The sequence below is a fragment of the Pongo pygmaeus genome, chromosome 4 (genome assembly GCF_028885625.2).
Source record: "Pongo pygmaeus isolate AG05252 chromosome 4, NHGRI_mPonPyg2-v2.0_pri, whole genome shotgun sequence".
Lineage (NCBI taxonomy): Eukaryota > Metazoa > Chordata > Mammalia > Primates > Hominidae > Pongo > Pongo pygmaeus.
Window position 1 is genome coordinate 75007514 of NC_072377.2, and position 19936 is coordinate 75027449.

The 19936-nt window shown below is 42.8% G+C and overlaps 1 protein-coding gene across 2 annotated transcripts in view; it reads left to right on the top strand.

Annotated features, from left to right (window-relative positions):
- Nucleotides 1–8305, top strand: part of NAIP (NLR family apoptosis inhibitory protein) — a 49933-nt gene extending 41628 nt beyond the window's left edge. For both annotated transcript variants that reach the window (XM_054489890.2, XM_054489891.2), the window contains 2 exons: nucleotides 1845–2009; nucleotides 5662–8305. In XM_054489890.2, the coding sequence (XP_054345865.1) occupies nucleotides 1845–2009; nucleotides 5662–6026 (530 nt within the window). In that variant the 3' untranslated portion in view covers nucleotides 6027–8305. The remainder of the gene's footprint in view (nucleotides 1–1844; nucleotides 2010–5661) is intronic.
- The last annotated feature ends 11631 nt before the right edge of the window (nucleotides 8306–19936 follow it).

Genomic DNA, 19936 nt, shown 5'->3' on the forward strand with positions numbered 1-19936 from the left:
TTTTCTCCTATTCTGAATTAGCCACAAGGAAGCAAGATATGCATTAGCTACCCTTGCTTACCAGAACGAAGTGACAGTAATGCTCAACTTCTACCCACCAAATGCCTTCACTACAGTTTTACCTGCAGACTTGATCTCATTCAAAGCAGAATGACTTCTTAGAGTACATATTTGGTCATTATAGCACTATGCGATTTCATTGTCAGGTATCTGTTCCAAATATAAGACCTCATAGTTTCAAAGGTTACTAGAATATAGGTAAAAATCTATCTTTTAAGGTTAAGAAAACTCAATATGTGAAAACCCATATTTCATAAAATGATAGCTATAGAATTTAAATACTTTTTGATTTTTAAAAAATGATTATGAAAGTAATGTATGCTCATGGAAAACATTCTAACAGGGAAAAAAAAAAGGGAGGCAGTGGAGACAGGGACTGTAGAGCTGTGCTTTTCAAAGTGCTTCTCAAACATAAGCGTGCATAAAGATTGCCAGGATCCTCCTCTTCCCTTCCTTTGGAGGCAGCTAGGTGGGTGGGGGCTGAGGTGGCAGAGGTAGGACCAGGGCCAAGGGGATGGCTGGCATACCTCACAGGTTGATTAAACAAATAATACCGTGAGCATAGCCAGGTGCAGTGGCTCACACCTGTAATCCCAGCACTTTGGGAGGCCGAGGTGGGTGGATCACCTGAGCTCAGGAGTTCAAGACCAGTCTGGCCAACATGGTGAAACCCCATCTCTACTAAAAAATACAAAAATTTGCTGGGTGTGGTGGCACATGCCTGTAGTCCCAGCTACTTGGGAGGCTAAGGCAGGAGAATCTCTCCAACCTGGGAGGCAGAGATTGCAGTGGGCCAAGATCAGGTCACTGTACTCCAGCCTGGGTGGCAGAGCAAGACTCTATCTCAAAAACAAACAAACAAAACAGTGAGTATAATGAGAGCCACGTTTCCTCACAGTTGGAAAAGGAATTTACAAATACTGAAAGGTGAGGCTAGAAAGAGCTTTGAGGTGTTGGATTAGAATTGGAAATATTGGTCTGGCCTCATAGTTTTTTTAACCTATGAACATACATAAATGGAGATCTCCATGTATATACATTGATCTCCACATGTCTATAGATACACACATACATATTTCTCAGCTCAGTGGAGAGACTAGAAGGCACTGCAGTAATAATGAACACACCAAGTGCCTAGATACTGATTTCTAAATCCTGTCCTTCCGTAAAGGAACCAGGGTCCTTGCAAAATTGGCTGCTTCAAGAACTGAGACAGGGAAAAAAAATGATAAGCCTGGGACATTGTTTTATGCTAGAAATTATTAATATATTTCCATGCGTGAGGCCTCAGAAGTTAACTTTCTAATGATCAAATGATCTATAGTGTGCCATGCTAGGAAGGAGTCAAAGTGAAAAGGAAGGTTCTAAGAGTGGTGGACTGTGAGGCTTTAGGGCCGGGAGGCCGGTGCAGAATCACTGAGGATGACAGCGGGAGGTGGAATGGGAAAGGAGGTGGCTGAAGGCATTGCAGAACTGGGAAAGGAACCTGCAGGTGAGGAAAAGCTTCATTCTAAATGAGGAAATGGAGATTTAATTGGCAGCCTGGACTTCAGTGCAGGAGAGATTGGTTGGTAGGGTGTGGTGGAGGAATTGTCTGGAGGAGCGAGGAAGATGGAAGCACGTGCTGGCCCTTCTCTTGCCCCTGGAGAGCGAGAGGAATGGCTTCTACGCCACATGGAGCTTCCTGGACTGTGCATGATATTTAGACCATGCATGATTTTCAGATTACTGTTGCATAGGAACAAAAAGTACAAAGAGAATAGCTTTTTGGTCTTTTCTGACAGCCTACATTTTAGGTTCTCTTAGTAACCTGGAAGAATTGATCCTTCCTACTGGGGATGGAATTTATCGAGTGGCCAAACTGATCATCCAGCAGTGTCAGCAGCTTCATTGTCTCCGAGTCCTCTCATTTTTCAAGACTTTGAATGATGACAGCGTGGTGGAAATTGGTGAGCTAGTGTTTCAGCTTGCATGGAAGCCAGTGGTATAGCCAAGCTTTCTGCTGCAACATGTCTATGTAAACATTTGCCCCTCTAGAAATTTTCAACCCGCTTCCTCATTTTCACTATCATACTGTTCCTTCTAGTGTCCTTCTGTGGATTTAGGCGCATTCTGGTCAGATTTGGAAGTACAAAAAGGTCTCCCATTTGTGGATATACAAGCCCTCAAATCTGTGTTTTTGTCACCTGGTGTTTCAGACACCTGGCCACATACTCTCCTAAGTACTCCTTTTTAAAACTGAAGATGAATATACACCCAGAAAAGTACAAAAATCATGTGTACTGCTCACTGAATTTTATTTTCTTCTTCTTTTTTTTTTGAGACGGAGTTTCGCTCTTGTTGCCCAGGTTGGAGTACAATGGCACAATCTTGGGTCACTGCAACCTCTGCCTCCTGGGTTCAAGCGATTCTCCTGCCTCAGCCTCCCAAGTAGCTAGGATTACAGGTGCATGCCACCACGCCTGGCTAATTTTGTATTTTTAGTAAACACAGGGTTTCACCATGTTGGCCAGGCTAGTCTCGAACTCCTGACCTCAAGTGAGCCACAGTGCCTGGCCTGAGGAATTGAGATTTCTGTCGCGACCTAAAGGAAGAATGACCCAGGCATAGTTGGTAGAGGAGGGATTGAGACATCATTTCAAACAGAGGTAATCACTTATGTCATAGCCTGGAGTTAAAGAGAACCAGATATATTTGAAGAACTTGGGGGAAAAAAACGGAATGTCTGGAGCAGGAGGCAGGAGTGAGTTGTGAGAAGACTGGAGAGGAAAGTAAAAGCCCGATTGGAGAGGCTTTGTCGGGTGTGTTACAAGGGCTGGATCTCATTTTCTTACTGCTCAGCACTGTTATTTTATGATATTTAAAAAAAAAAAAAAAAACACAGCCGGGCGCAGTGGCTCACGCCTGTAATCCCAGCACTTTGGGAGGCCAAGGCGGGTGGATCACGAGGTCAGGAAATCGAGACCATCCTGGCTAATGTGGTGAAACCCCATCTCTACTAAAAATACAAAAAATTAGCTGGGCGTGGTGGCGGGCACCTGTAGTCCCAGCTACTCGGGAGGCTGAGGCAGGAGAATGGTGTGAACCCGGGAGGCAGAGCTTGCAGTGAGCCAAGATCGTGCCACTGCACTCCAGCCTGGGCGACAGAGCAAGACCCCATCTCAAAAAAAAAAAAAACAACAAAAAACAAAAAACAATGACAACTTACAACCTTTTTCTTAAAGGCCTTGTTTCTTCCTCCTTATGAGGAAGAATTTAATAACATTAAATTTTATGGTCTCTCTCATCCTCATTTACTATAAATTATTTGTGTTTTATTCTTCTCACTACATTAGGTCAAAGCCTTCCTTAGAACTTGAATCTCACACACAGATTTGAGCCAGTAACCCCTGTCGCTCTCCCTCCTGAGAGCAGGTGTTTTCTCTTCCCGGCATCCAGCAGAGAATGTCTGGCCCATAGTGGGAACTCAATAAATATTTGTTGACTGAATAAAGAAAGCTTACTTTTCTGTAGCTTCTTCTGATGGACAGCTGAGAGGCCATTGTTTGCCTAGTCAGTAATGCTTAAACTTCACCTGTAGGAGACAGCATTCAGACATATCACAGAACCGGCTAATCACACAATATGAAGTGGGAGTTATGCTGAAACAGGGGAAAGAAGGGAATGGATGTGGAAGACCTGAGTCTTTCTTCAAGTCCCTCCAGAAGTGTCTTTCATGTGGGGGAATGAGAAATATCTCTTGAATGTTACTGAAGATACCTATTCAGGACATAGCTGAAGACATTTTCTCAGTACCTCTGTTCTTTAATCTTAGTCAAGCTACAGCCATGGATTCTAGATTGAAACCAAACTTAACCTTTGCCCAAGTTAGAAAAAAAAAGGTTTAGCAATTAAAAACAAGGCTGGGCATGGTGGCTCATGCCTGATCCCAAAACGTTGGGAGGCCAAGATAGAAGGACTGCTTGAGGCCAGGAGTTTGAGACAAGATTGGGCAACATAGCAGACCTTGTCTCCATAAAAAATTGAAAAATTAGCCAAGCACGGTGGCTAGTCCTGAGTAGCTAGGACTCAGGAGGCTGAAGCGGGAGGATTGCTTGAGCCCAGAAATTCTAGGCTGCAGTGAGTTATAACTGAACCATTGCACTCCAGCCTAGGCAACCAAGTGATACCCTGTCTCAAAAAAAAAAAAAAATTTTTTTTAAAAACCCCTAAACCAAACAACAAAAACTCTGCTTCGTACCCATTCCAAAGTCTAGTCAACCTGTGTTCATTAAGAACAAAGGGTGTGCCTGGCTTTCATTTCCTTCACAGCCCTTAGTCTCAAAAACAGGAGGGTCCCTTCTGGGCAACAGAAATAGGGCAAAGCAGTGGACAGTCAGATGACATGGCTTTAGAAATGTCACACCCCCTTCTCTATAAAAGGGGAAGACATAATTGCCACAATCTCTGAAGTCCCTTGTAATTTAGTCTGGATTTTTTTTTGTTTTTTCGTGTTTTTGTTTTTTGTTTTTTAGACAGAGTCTTGCTCTGTCACCCAGGCTGGAGTGCAGTGGTGGGATTCTGGCTCACTGCAACTTCTACCTCCCAGGTTCAAGCCGATTCTCCTGCCTCAGCCTCTCGAGTAGCTGGGATTACAGGCATGTGCCACCATATCCGGCTGATTCTTGTATTTTTAGTAGAGACGGGGTTTCACCATGTTGGCCAGGCTGGTCTCAAACTCCTGACTTAAAGTGATCTACCCACCTTGGCCTCCCAAAATGCTGGGATTACAAGCATGAGCCACTGTGACTGGCCAATTTAGTCTGGTTTGTAGGCACGATGTGCCTTGGCATGTGAACTCCTGTGAGACCAAAAGAGAAGCTCATACTTGTCCAGTATGGCGAAACTCTCAGCACAATGGCGTCAGTGCTTTAGGCTTGGCTGTACTTCTTTGGTTTCTGCTTCTCCCTTAGATTTTTGCCAGGTGGTTCTTTATTAACCCATCAGCTCTTTGGGGTTTTTAAGGAGATATTTTAAAAATATTATATTAAGCTGGGCACAGTGACACGTGCTTGTAATCCCAGCTACTTGGGAAGCTGAGGCAGGAGGATCACTTGAGTCCAGGAGTTTGAGACCAGCCTGTGATGGCCAGGCGCGGTGGCTCACGCCTGTAATCCCAGCACTTTGGGAGGCCAAGGCGGGTGGATCACAAGGTCAGGAGATCGAGACCATTGTGGCTAACACAGTGAAACCCCGTCTGTACTAAAAATACAAAAAATTAGCTGGGCATGGTGGCAGGCGCCTGTAGTCCCAGCTACTCTGGAGGCTGAGGCAGGAAGATGGCGTGAACCTGGGAGGCAGAGGTTGCATTGAGCTGAGATCGCGCCACTGCACTGCAGCCTGGGTGACAGAGTGAGACTCCATCTGAAAAAAAAAAAAAAAAAGAAAAAGAGACCAGCCCGTGTTAACATAGCAAGACCCCATTTCAAAAAACAAAATTATATTGAGTACTTCCTACTAGCAGTAGTGGTGGGAGAGGAGGCTGATTCAAATAACCTTGCCTACCATTATTGAAATGGAAGTCCTTATGATTCTATTTTCATGAATGTTTTGTTCTTGTAGCCAAAGTAGCAATCAACGGAGGTTTCCAGAAACTTGAGAACCTAAAGCTTTCAATCAATCACAAGATTACAGAGGAAGGATACAGAAATTTCTTTCAAGCACTGGACAACATGCCAAACTTGCAGGAGTTGGACATCTCCAGGCATTTCACAGAGGTTATCAAAACTCAAGCCACAACAGTCAAGTCTTTGAGTCAATGTGTGTTACGACTACCAAGGCTCATTAGACTGAACATGTTAAGTTGGCTCTTGGATGCAGATGATATTGCATTGCTTAATGTCATGAAAGAAAGACATCCTCAATCTAAGTACTTAAATATTCTCCAGAAATGGATACTGCCGTTCTCTCCAATCATTCAGAAATAAAAGATTCAGCTAAAAACTGCTGAATCAATAATTTGTCTTGGGGCACATTGAGGATGTAAAAAAAGTTGTCGATTAATGCTAAAAACCAAATTATCCAAAATTATTTTACTAAATATTGCATACAAAAGAAAATGTGTAAGGCTTGCTAAAAAACAAAACAAAAAACAAAACAAAACAAAACACAGTCCTGCATACTCACCACCAAGCTCAAGAAATAAATCATCACCAATACCTTTGAGGTCCTTGAATAATCCACCCCAGCTAAAGGCAAACCCTTCAATCAAGTTTATACAGCTAACCCTCCATTGTCCATGGTCAACAAGGAAGGGGTTGGGGACAGGTCTGCCAATCTATCTAAAAGCCACAATATGGAAGAAGTGTTCAATTTATATAATAAATGGCTAACTTAATGGTTGAATCAGTTTTATACATGGATGAAACGAGTTTAACACAGGATCCACGTGAATCTTCTGTGGGCCAAGAGATATTCCTTAATCCTTGTAGAATATTCCTTAATCCTTGTAGAACCTGTTTTCTATATTGAACTAGCTTTGGTACAGTAGAGTTAACTTACTTTCCCTTTATCCACTGCCAATGTAAAGAGGAAACACGGGTTAGGGAAAAAGGACTTCATTCCAGAGGCTTCTCAGAGTTCAATATATGCTATAATTTAGAATTTTCTTATGAATCCACTCTACTTGGGTAGAAAATATTTTATCTCTAGTGATTTCATATTATTTCCATATCATAGTATTTCATAGTATTATATTTGATATGAGTGTCTATATCAATGTCAGTGTCCAGAATTTCATTCCTACCAGTTAAGTAGTTTTCTGAACGGCCAGAAGACCATTCTAAATTCATGATACTACTATAAGTTGGTAAACAACCATACTTTTATCCTCATTTTTATTTTTACTAAGAAAAAAGTCAACTCCCCTCCCCTTGCCCAAGTATGAAATATAGGGACAGTGTGCATGCTGTGGTCTCATTTGTTTAGAAAACCACTTACGACTGGGTGCGGTGGCTCACACCTGTAATCCCAGCACTTTGGGAGGCTGAGGTGGGCGAATCATTTGAGGTCAGGAATTCAAGACCAGCCTGGCAGGCCGGGCGTGGTGGCTCACGCCTGTAATCCCAGCACTTTGGGAGGCCGAGGCGAGCGGATCACAAGGTCAGGATATCGAGACCATCCTGGCTAATGCGGTGAAACCCCGTCTCTACTAAAAATACAAAAAAAAAATTAGCCGGGCGAAGTGGCGGGCGCCTGTAGTCCCAGCTACTCGGGAGGCTGAGGCAGGAGAATGGTGTGAACCCGGGAGGCGGAGCTTGCAGTGAGCCAAGATCGCGCCACTGCACTCCAGCCTGGGCGACAGAGCGAGACTCCGTCTCAAAAAAAAAAAAAAAAAAAAAGACCAGCCTGGCCAGCATGGTGAAACCCCATCTCTACTAAAAATACAAAAATTAGCCAGGGGTGGTGGCACATGCCTGTAGTCCCAGCCACTAGGGCGGCTGAGACGCAAGACTTGCTTGAACCCAGGAGGCAGAGGTTGCAGTGAGCCGAGATGGCGCCACTGCATTCCAGCCTGGGCAACAGAGCGAGACCCTGTCTCAAAACAAAAAACAAAAAACAAAACCACTTATATTTCTAGCTACATTAAGAATTTCTGAATATGTTACTGAGCTTGCTTGTGGTAACCGTTTATAATATCAGAAAGTATATGTATACCAAAACGTGTTGAACATCCATGTTGTACAACTGAAATATACATAATTTTGTCAATTATACCTAAATAAAACTGGAAAAAAATTTCTGGAAGGATATATCTAAAAATGTTAATAGTGCGTGCCTCTAGGAAGTGGACCTGGAAGCCATTCTTACTTTTCACTCTCTCCCATTCTGTACTGTTTTTTGTTTTACTTGTGCCTGCATTATTTTTCTATTTAAAACAAAAATAAATCTAGTTTAGCACTAAAACATTAACTGGAGCTACCTCTGGAGGGCAAGAGTACTAGAAGGGAGGATGGATTGTCTTCTTGCTTGTCTGATTTTATATGTAATACCTTTGTAATTAGAAAGGTTGTTAAGCATTATATCAGAATCCAGTCAGGAGACAGAAACCACACAGAAATGTGAATGGGGAAAGTTTAATATACAGATGCTCGGCTGGACGCAGTGGCCCACGCCTGTAATTCCAGCACTTTGAGAGGCCGAGGTGGGCGGATCACTTGAGGTCAGGAGTTCGAGACCAGCCTGGCCAACATGGTGAAATCCTGTCTCTACTAAAAATACAAAAAAAAAAAAAAAAAAAAAAAAAAAAAAAAAGCCAGGCATGGTGGTGTGCACCTGTGGTCCAGCTACTTGGGAGGCTGAGGCAGGAGAATTGCTTGAACCCAGGAGGCAGAGGTTGCAGTGAGCCAAGATCGCGCCACTGCATTCCAGCCTGGGTGACAGAGCAAGACTCCGTTTCAAATAAATAAATAAATAAAATAAATACACAGATGCTCCTCAACTTACAACAGGGTTATATCCTGAAAAACCCATTGTAAGTAGAAAATATTGTATGTCAGAAATGCATTTAATATACCTAAACTACCGAACATCATTGCTTAACCTGACCTACCTTAAACACGCTGAGAACACTTATATTAGCTTACAGTTGGGCAAAATCATCAAACACAAAGCCTATTTTATAATAAAGTATTGAAAATCTCATGCAATTTATTGAATACTGTACAGAAAGTGAAAAACAGAGGTCGTATGGGTACTTGAGGAACAGTTTCTACTGAATGCGAATCACTTTTGCACCATTGCAAAGTAGAAAAATCCTAAGTCAAATCATCATGAGTTGGGGACTGTCCGTAAGAGTTATTAACAGAGGATTGGAATGGGGATTGGGTAGTAAGGAATAAAGAGAAGCCTGGGCAGATACAGGGAACAGCCGATATGGGCTTTTCACCCCAGGCTAAGACAGAACAACTCAAAGAAGCAAGCTCAGGGCTGAGATCCGGGCTGAGATCCAGACTTCGTGTGAGAGGACACAGCTGTGAAAGACAGAGGTTTGCTGAGGCTGTGGAGGTGCAGCCGGAGGAGGTGCTGGGCTTGGGGCACTTTGCTGAGAAGGGACCTTGTGCATGTCAAGGGAAGCCATTCATGTGGGGGTACTGTGCGCTGCTGGCCATTGGGTGCTGCTGAAGTTAGGCACTACCCAAGAAGTGTGCAGCCAGAACGAGGTGCTGCAGAAGCAGAGTGTATGTGCTGCAGAAGCTGGTATTACAGATGGCACAGGTGTTGCAGGTGTCTGCCTAGAGGAGCACAATGGAACCAGGAAAAGCAGCCCTTGCTCCTTCAGTGTGTCAGCAGCACCCTCGATTGACAAAGTTTTACACTGTGCGTGCTGTCATGGGAGAGGTATTTACAGGGCCCAGATCTATTACTACAGAACAGACAATGAAGGCTGAATGTGGATATAAGAGGCAACAACTAGCGTAACTCATTAAATGTAATAGTGAACACATAAACACAAAATAACCTAGTAATTTCTTAATATTGACTGACAAGATATATGCACGTGATATATTTATAAATTAATGGAAAACTTATATAAAAAACAGGCAATGATAATTGAGTTTAGGGAGGAGAACAGGATGGCTGGTGGACAGAGAAGGGAGAGAGGTAGGTTTGCTTTTTTTCTCCTGCATACCCTTTTATACCAGTTGAGTTTTGTCCCATGTGTGCATACTATTAAAAACCATCATACTTGACCAGGTGCGGTGGCTCACACCGGTAATCCCAGCACTTTGGGAGGCCGAGGCGGGTGGATCACCTGAGGTTGGGAGTTCGAGACCAGCCTGACCAACATGGAGAAACCTCGTCTCTACTAAAAATACAAAATTAGCCGGGCATGGTGGTGCATGCCTGTAATCCCAGCTACTCCAGAGACTGAGGCAGGAGAATTGCTTGAACCCAGGAGGCGGAGGTTGCGGTGAGCCAAGAATGCGCTACTGCACTCTAGCCTGGGCAACAAGAGCAAAACTCTGCCTCAAAAAAAAAAAAAAAAAAAAAAAATCATAAGATTCCATGCAAATTATTTTTCCAGAGCTTCTTCTAAGGGCGTTTAGTTCAAGCAGAGGTCAGTAAAGTATGGCCCTGGACTATCCAGCCCTCAAGCTAAGAATGGTTTTCACATTTTTTAAAGCAACAGAGACTATCAGTGGCCTACAAAGCTAAAATATTTACTCTGTTCTTTTACAGAAAATAAACTGTTTCTATGACAAAATACTTTCGAATCATAAGCTCATCATGCCCTTTATTCTAGTTTACATCAGTCTTCATAGGACTCCCAAGTCATCCCTCATTGACCTAACGACTGTCCTCATGGTTGTAAGCCCTCCCTCCCTTCCTCCATCCATCTCTCCCTCTCTCTTTTTCTCCTTCCCTCTCTCCCTTCCTTCCTTTTCTTTCTTTCATAAAGAAAAGAGGTTTAGTTGACTCACGGTTCTGCAGGCTTTACAGGAAGCATGGTGCTGGCATCTGCTCGGCTTTTAGGGAGGCCTCAGGAAACTAAAATCATAGCAGAAGGTGAGCACACATGTCACATGATGAAAGCAGAAACAAGTGAGAGACAGTGGGGGGAGGCAGGGGGCAGGTTTCATACACTTTTAAATGACCAGATCTCATGAGAACTCAGTATCAACACAAAGGTAACAAACACCAAGCCATGAGGGACCTGCCCCCATGATCGAAACACCTCCCACCATGCCCCATCTCCAATACTGGGGATAAAATTCAACATGAGTAGAGACAAATATCCAAACCACATCATTCCACCTCTGGCCCCTCCCAAATCTTATGTCCTTTTCACAGTGCAAAATACAATCGTGCCTTCCCAACAGTGCCCCAAAGTCTTAACTCATTCCAGCATTAACTCAGAAGTCCAAAGTCTCATCTGAGACAAGGCAAATCCCTTCCACCTATGAGCCTATAAAATAAAAAACAAATTATTTACTTCCGACATACAATCAGGGTTCAGGGGTTGGGGAAATATTCCCATTAGGGAAAAATCTGCCAAAAAAGGGGGCTATAGGCCCCATGCAAGTTCAAAACCCAGCATGGCAGTCATTAAATCATGAAACTCCACAATGATCTCCTTGGTTTCCATGTAGCACGCTGATATGAGGGTTGGGCTCCCAAGGCCTTGGGCAGCTCTGCTCCTATAGCTTTGCAGAGTTCAGCCCCTGAGGCTGCTGTCACAGGCTGGGTTGAGTGCCTGTGGCTTTTCCAGGTGCAGGGTACAAGCTGACAGTGGCTCTACCATTCTGGAGTCTGGAGAACAGTAGCCCTCTTCTCACAGCTCCACTACGCAGTGCCCCAGTAGGGACTCTGTGTGGGGCCTTTAACCCCACATTTCCCCTCCACGCTGCCCTAGCAGAGGCTCTCTGTGAGGGCTCTGCCCCTGCAGCAGGCTTCTGCTTGGACACCCAGGCTTTTCCATACATCCTCTGAAATCCAGGCAGAGGCTACCAAGAATTCATCATTTTTGCATTCTGTATGCCTGCAGGCTTACCACCTAATGGAAGCTGTGAAGGCTATGGCTTATGCCCTCCAAAGTAACAGCCCAAGCTGTACCTAGGCCCCTTTGAGCCCCTGCTGCAGTTGGAGCCATCTGGATGCAGGGAGCAGTGTTCTGAGGCTGCACAGGGCAACATGGCCCTGGGCCCAGCCCAGGAAAACACTCAGTCCTCCTTGGCCTCAGGGCCTATGATAGGAGGGGCTGCCCCATAGGTCTCTGAAATGCCTTTGAGGCCTTTTCCCCATTGTCTTGGATATTACCACTTGGATCCCTTTCAGTTATGCAAATATCAGCAAGTGGTTGCTCCACAGCCTCCTTGAATTCCTTAGAGAAAATGTTTTTGTTTTTTTTTTTAACTACATGGCTAGGCTGCAAATTTTCCAAACTTTTAGGCTCTGCTTCCTGTTTAAATATAAGTTCCAACTTTAAGTCATTCATTTGCCCCCACATCTGAGCACAGGCTGTTAGTAGCAGCAGGCCACATCTTGAATGCTTTGCTGCTTAGAAATTTCTTCTGCCAGATAACCCTAGGTCATAATTTTTAAGTTCAAACTTCCACAGATCCCTAGGACACAAGCAGAATGCAGTCAAGTTATTTGCTAAGGCATAACGTGTGACTTTTGCTCCAGTTCCCAATAAATTCCTCGTTTCCTTTTAAGGCCTTGTCAGCCTGGACTTCACTGTCCCTATCACCATCAGCATTTTGGTCACAACCATTTAACTAGTCTCTAAGAAGTTCCAAACTTGCTGGGAGCGGTGGCTCACGCCTGTAAACCTAGCACTTTGGGAGGTCAAGGTGGGTGAATCACTTGAGGTCAGGAGTTCGAGACCAGCCTGGCCAACATGGTGAAACCCCATCCCCACTAAAAATACAAAAATATTAGCCAGGCGTGGTGGTGCATGCCTGTAACTCCAGCTACTTGGGAGGCTGAAGCAGAAGAATCGCTTGAACCCGGGAGGCAGAGGTTGCAGTGAGCCAAGATCACGCCACTGCACTCCAGCCTGGGTGACAGAGCAAGACTCCATCTCAAAAAAAAAAAAAAAAAAGTTCGAAACTTACCCTCATTTTCCTGTCTTCTTCTGAGCCCTGCAAACTCTTCAAACCACTACTCATTACCCAGTTCCAAAGCTGTTTTCACATTTTCAGGTATCTTTATAGCAATGCTCAACTTCTCGGTACCAATTTTCTGTATTGGGGCATTCTTGCACTGCTATAAAGAAATACCTCAAACTGGGTAATTTACAAAGAGGTTTAATTGGCTCATGGTTCTGCAGGCTTCACAGGAAGCATGGTGCTGGCATCTGTTTGGCTTCTAGGGAGACCTCAGGAAGCTTACAGTCATGGTGGAAGGTGAAGGGGTAGCAGACACATCACATGGTAAAAGCAGGGGCAAGTGAGAGAGCTAAACTCCTGCTTTCTGATCACATATCCCAACCTGCTCCAACTCCCTAAATCCTTCCACTGTGTCCACATGGTAGAATCTCCTATATCCACAACTTCTTATGTCAACATTCCTTCTATTTCTTGATCTAACTCCTTATTCTCGAGCTTTTTTTTTAACCATGACCCACAATAATAAATTTTACATCAAAACACCATACGCACATACATACACACACATATGTGTATACACAACTGAAGTTCCACAAAAACAAACCTTACTAAAATAAAGCTATATCAGATATGATTAATATCCAAATAAACAAAAATTCAGAAATACAAAGTTCCGTGAAAGAGTTGTTTACATGCACTGTCAACTGTTCTCTCATTCTTATATTCTCTTCCTCCAGGATTTTACCTCCTCCATTCCACCAAAACAGCTCTTATGAGGGTCACCAATGAGCTCCACATTGCTAAATTCGTGAATACTTCTCAGTCCTCACTTTAGTTGACCCATTAGCAGCATTTGACCTATTGGCTTTCATATGGCCCTCACCCCTCTTCCTCAAAACACTGCCTTCATTTGGCTTACAGGGCATCCCTCTTGATTTTCCTAACTCAATGAGAGCTCCTTCTTAGTCTCCTGCACTGTTTTTCCTCATATCCGATCTCTAACCGCTGAGAGAACCCCAAAGTTCTCCTCTGACATCTTCTCTATTTGAATGCACTTCCTCAGCTATCTCCTCTAGTTGAACAGCTTTAAATTTACTAACTTCTACATTTCCATCTCCAGCCCAGACCTCTCCTCTGAACTATTTTTTTATTTTATAATATAGACGGGGTCTCACTTTGTTGCCCAGTCTGGTCTTGAACTCCTGGGCTCACATGATTCTCCTGCCTTGGCCTCCCGAAGTGCTGAGATTACAGGCATGAGGCATTGCACCTGGCCTGTACTCTTTATTCACATCCAACTTCTATTAATGGGCATCTCAACTTTCACATGTTCAAAACCCAATTTCTTTCCTGCCACAAAAGTACTCCTTATGCAGACCTCCATCTCATTAAATTCTGACTTTATTTTTCCAGTTGCATAAGCCAAAAATCTTGGAGTTATACTTGACACTCCTCTTTCATACACCACATGTAATCAATCTACTGGAAAATCCTGGTGGCTCCACTTGGAAAATATACTCAGATCCAACCACCACTACCCACACTGGCTCTAACTAGTCAGCCTGCTTCCTCCCTTCAAACCTATGGTGTATTTTCAACACAGCAATCAGAAGTCTCTTTCTATAAGTCAGATCATGCTATACCTTGGGTTCAAAACCTTTCAATGGACTCCCAGCTTAAAGTAAATGCTAAAGACCTTACTATCGCTGACACATGGCCTGACCCTTGACGACCTCTCTTAGCTCCATCTCCTAATCTCTCCTCACTTCCACTCCAGCCACGATTAACTCCTTGTTGTTCCCCAAACATGTTAAATACACTTGTGTCTTAGGGCCTATTTGTTATCTCCCTTGCCTGGGATACTCTCCCTCTAGTTGTACCTAGAACAGTTGAATCATCGCATAATTGCTAAAAGGACAAGTGACCATGTGACAACGTTCTTTCATCTTTTATGCTTGTACACCAGAATTTACTTGAAAAAGTTTGTAAGTGGACAAGTATGGAAGACAGATATGTATACAAAGTAACAGGAAGGTAAAGATGATGTGAAAAATGAAAACCAATCTACTGAAAGTCATTCTAATTGGTATTTATAAATGTAAAAACAAAAATGTTTTGCTGTTCTGTAACAAAGAATATAGCCATCATCTATCACTTTAACAAAACTATGAGCCCTGAAGTTTTCAAAAGTATTGCAGTTTGGACAGGTGCGGTGGCTGATGCCTTACCATCCCCAGCACTTTGGAAGGCAGGAAGATCACTTGAGGCCAGATGTTCAAGTCCAGCCTGGGCAACACAGTGAGACCCTATTGCTACAAAAAATAAAAATAAATTAAAAAACAAAAAGTACTGCATTTTGACAAAGTGAGTTCATGAAGAATACAAATAATAAGGTAGAACATAGTAGAGATGCATTTGAAATCCAAAATCCGTATTTAAAGGTAGGTATGTTCCAGATTCATGCATAATGAACAGCTGCTTTCAAAGGATGTAATGCCTTTTAGGTATACATAAACATTCAAAACTGGGAAAATATGGGAGAAAATGTGGGTCTCCTATATTTGGATTCTCATTAAAATTGCTAACCATTTTAATTTTTACCATCCCTTTATTCTTCTGTAAATTATTTATAAGATGACTTGAAAAAGAATGCAGTCAATTCTCATTACTTGAGGTAGTTATGTTCTATAAAGTTGCCACAAACACGCAAATTAGTGAATACTGAGCCATTGCTCCTAATAGAAATACAGGGTTAGGTTCTTGTAAGCCTTTGGTCACATTTTCATCAACTTATAAATACCTAATCTTGTTTTATATCTGTTTCTGTTTAAAGACACATTATTTAATAAATATAGACCTGGCATGGTGGCTCATACCTGTAATCCCAGCACTCTGGGGTGCCAAGGTGGGTGGATCACTTGAGGTCAGGAGTTCAAGACCGGCCTACCCAACATGGTAAAACCCCACCTCTACTAAAAATACAAAAATTACACCAGGTGCAGTGGCGGGTGCCTATAATCCCAGCTACTGGGAAGACTGAGGCAGGAGAATCGTTTGAACCCGGGAGGAGGAGGTTGCAGTGAGCCGAGATTATGCCACTGCACTCCAGCCTGGGTGACAGAGTGAGACTCCATCTCAAAAAATATAATAATAAATAGTGATGACTCATCATCATCTAACTCCCACCCAACAGTATAACTCATGCTTAAACAAAGGTTATCTAACATATGTATTCTCTAAGGCACTTCACAGCCCGCATGCACCTTGGAATACCATACTATATAGCACTTCAGCACAATGCTTGGGAATCACTTTAAACAGTAAAATCACAAACAGAAGGCACAAAAATGTGAAAAATGTAGAACTATATAAACTGCTTTCGAAAAGGACACTTGTTTATGGTAAGAAAGCTACACAAAAAACTGAGCACTGTTCAACCCCAGCTGGGAATATCTGGGTAAGGTTCTCAAATTTTTCACCTCTGTGTATGTCCATGAAAAACCATGAAACTGCCATGAGTATTGATGTTAGGTTACAAATAAATTTTAGCAAGTAGGTACCTTTACAAATACAGATTCCACAATAATGAGAATTGACTGTAAATAAAATTTTATGAGCAAAAACTCTGAAAAGAAAATAAAAACAAATAGCTAAAATGGTAATGGGAAGACCATATAAACAACAGAAAATTAAAAGTTCTTAAACACATGAAAAGGTGCTGAACTTCACAATAAGATAAAAATGTATAAACATGAGATAATCATTTTTAACTATTCAATTGACAAAGATTCAAAGGTTTGATAAATTATTGGCTATTTTGCAGGAAACAAACTCTCCATGTTGGTATAATTATAAATTAATATAACCTCTACTGAGAACAATTTAGCAAACTTTTATTTAAAATTTAAATGTAGGTCGGGCGCGGTCGCTCACGCCTGTAATCCCAGCACTTTGGGAGGCCAAGGCGAGCAGATCACAAGGTCAGGAGTTCAAGACCAGCCTGGCCAACATGGTGAAACCCCGTCTCTACTAAAAAAAATACAAAAATTAGCTGGGCATGGTGGCGTGCGCCTGTAATCCTAGCTACTCAGGAGGCTGAGGCAGGAGCACTGCTTGAACCTGGGAGGCAGAGGTTGCATTGAGCTGAAATCACGCCATTGCACTCCAGCCTGGGCAACAAAGCAAGACTCCGTCTCAAAAAGAAAAAAAAAACAATTTAAATGCAATAGCCTCTTCAACACAGTAGTTCTAATTCTATATACTTAATCCTAAAGATGCTGACTGTACTATTAAATAGCAAATGATTAGAAACAAATTAAACTCTCATCCACAAGAGCTCAATTCATTAAGCGTGGTACACATCTATAAGAATATCTTGTCAGTGCTTAAAAGAATGAGTTTTAAATACTGATATGGTGTGTTCTCCAAGATATATTGACAGAAAAGCACTTATCTATTGAAGAACATTATATGAATTACCTCTAAAGATAAAAAATTTTAAAAGTTCAAAAAGGGTAATGATGATATATCATGACAGAATTTAATTACTTTTTTTTTTTTTTTTTTGAGACAGTCACTCAGTCACCCAGGCTGGAGTGTAGTGGCGTGATCTTGGCTCACTGCAATCTCCGCCTCCTGGGTTCAAGTGATTCTCATGCCTCAGCCTCTCCAGTAGCTGGGATTACAGGCGCCCACCACCACGCCGAGCTAATTTTTTTTTTTGTATTTTTAGTAGAGATGGGGTTTCACCATGTTGGCCAGGCTGGTCTCGAACTACTGACCTCAGGTGATCCACCCACCTCGGCCTCTCAAAGTGCTGGGATTACAGGTATGAGCCACCGCACCTGGCCTTAATTACACGTTTTTAAAAAATTCACAATAAATGTATACACAAACATTTTAAAAAACACAAAAGGGTACACTGTGAAAAGTATACAGAAGGGCTGGGCATGGTGATTCATGCCTGTAATCCTAGCACTTTGGGAGCCCAAGGTGGGAGAATGGCTTGAACCCAGGAACTCAAGACCAGCTTGGGCAACATAGATCATGTCACTACCAAAAAAAAAAAAAAAGTGTACAGAAGCAGAGTTGCTCTTGTTTTTTGTTTGTTGCTTTGGTTTGGTTTTGGTTTTTTTTTGAGACAGGGTCTCAGTCTGTTGCCCAGGCTGAAGTGCAATGGTGTGAACACGGCTCATTACACAGCCTCAACCTCCTGTACTCAAGTGATCCTTTTGCCTCAGCCTCTCCAGTAGCTGGGACTACAGGCATGCACCACCATGCCTTGCTCATTTTTTTATTTTTTGTAGAGTCAGGGGTTTTGCTTTGTTGCTTACGCTGGTCTTGAACTCCTGGGCTCAAGTGATCCGCCCGTCTTGGCCTCCCAAAATGCTGGGATTACAGGTGTAAGCCACCATGCCTGGCCCAGAGTTGCTCTTAGTAACGTGTTTTTTTTTTGAGATGGAATCTCGCTTTTTAGCCCAGGCTTGAGTACAGTGGCGCAATCTCGGCTCACCACAACCTCCACCTCCCAGGTTCAAGCAATTCTCCTGCCTCAGCCTCCCAAGTAGCTGGGACCACAGGCACGTGCCACCATGCCCGGCTAATTTTTGTATTTTTAGTAGAGACAGGGTTTTACTATGTTGGCCAGGCTGGTCTGGAACTCCTGATCTCAGGTGATCCATCCACCTCGGCCTCCCAAAGTGCTGGGATTACAGGTGTGAGCCGCCGCACCCAGCTGCTCTTAGTTAACTTTTGGAATTTGATGTCTAAATTGAATCCATTATTTCAAACATCACAAGACTTAAGTTCATAAAAACTTTTTTAAAAAGTTAACTCTGGGTCAGGCGTAGTGGCTCACGCTTGTAATCCCAGCACTTTGGGAGGCCGAGGTGGTGGATTACCTGAGGTCAGGAATTAGAGACCAGCTTGGCCAATGTGACGAAACCACATCTCTACTAAAAACACAAAAATTAGCCAGGCATAGTGGCACGTGACTGTAGTCCCAGCTGCTTAGGAGGCTGAGGCAGGAGAACTGCTTGAACCTGGGAGGCAGATGTTGCAGTGAGCTGAAATTGCGCCACTGCACTCCAGCTTGGGTGAGAGTTAGACTGTATCAAAAACAAAAAAAAATTAACTCTGTAGTTTATTTCTGTTAATGGCAACCCTGCAGAAAAGCTAAACTTAGAATATGTCTCAAAGTAATCTCTGTCTGATCCCTTAATGAAGGATCTCTTCAAACACAGCAACTTTTGTCTGTCTTCTGAATGTAGGTACAGCTATGGCTATAGAACAGACCATGTAATTTTCATCTAGATTCCTCACAACCACAAGGACAATTATTACAATGAAAGCGAGAGAACTAGCTCAGTTTTGATTTTATTACTAGGATAAGTCCAGCCAGGTAGTGTGGTGGCTTTGATGTTTTCTGTCTATATCTAAAGGGGAAGTTGCTTCATTATTCGATATTAAGATAAATAGGGCCTAAAAATAGTCCTAGGTCAAACACCATTATGATTAACTCAACTTTCAAAACCATTTACCTAATGTAGGATTTGTTAATAAGTCTTCTACAAAATTAGCAAGAAATACAACTAATGCCTAACCTGTCATGATGAATTAAAGACTGATCCAAAAATAACTGACGTTTCTCTTCCATTTGCCCTCTTCTTTGAGAATCCCACCAGTCTATGCTCTAAGCTCACGCTTGACTTCCAAAAACTGCCAGATATTGTAGACACCATGAAGATGTAGTACCTTTTCTCTAATGAAAGAGGAAATACAGATATAAACAACATATAAATATAATATAACGTGAAAAGCTATGTATAGAAATAAAGAGAGAGCCCGGGCACGGTGGCTCACGCCTGTAATCCCAGCACTTTGGGAGGCCGGGGTGGTCGAATCACTTGACGTCAGGAGTTTGAGACCAGCCTGGCCAACATGGTGAAACTCCATCTCTACTAAAAATACAAAAATTAGCAGGGCATGGTGCCACATGCCTGTAATCCCAATTACTCACGTGACTGAGGCACGAGAACCGCTTGAACCCGGGTAGCAGAGGTTGCAGTGAGCTGAGATTGCACCACTGCACTCCAGCGTGGGCAGCAGAGCGAGCCTCTGTCTCAAAAACAAACAAAAATAAGAATATGTAAAGACATGAAAAATGTGACATTAAGTGGGAATACATATGCACATACACAAAATGCTATGGTGGCATCCATATCAAAATATGGGCCAAAGAGCAAAATAATATGCAAAAAAGAAATACAATCACAGACACATAG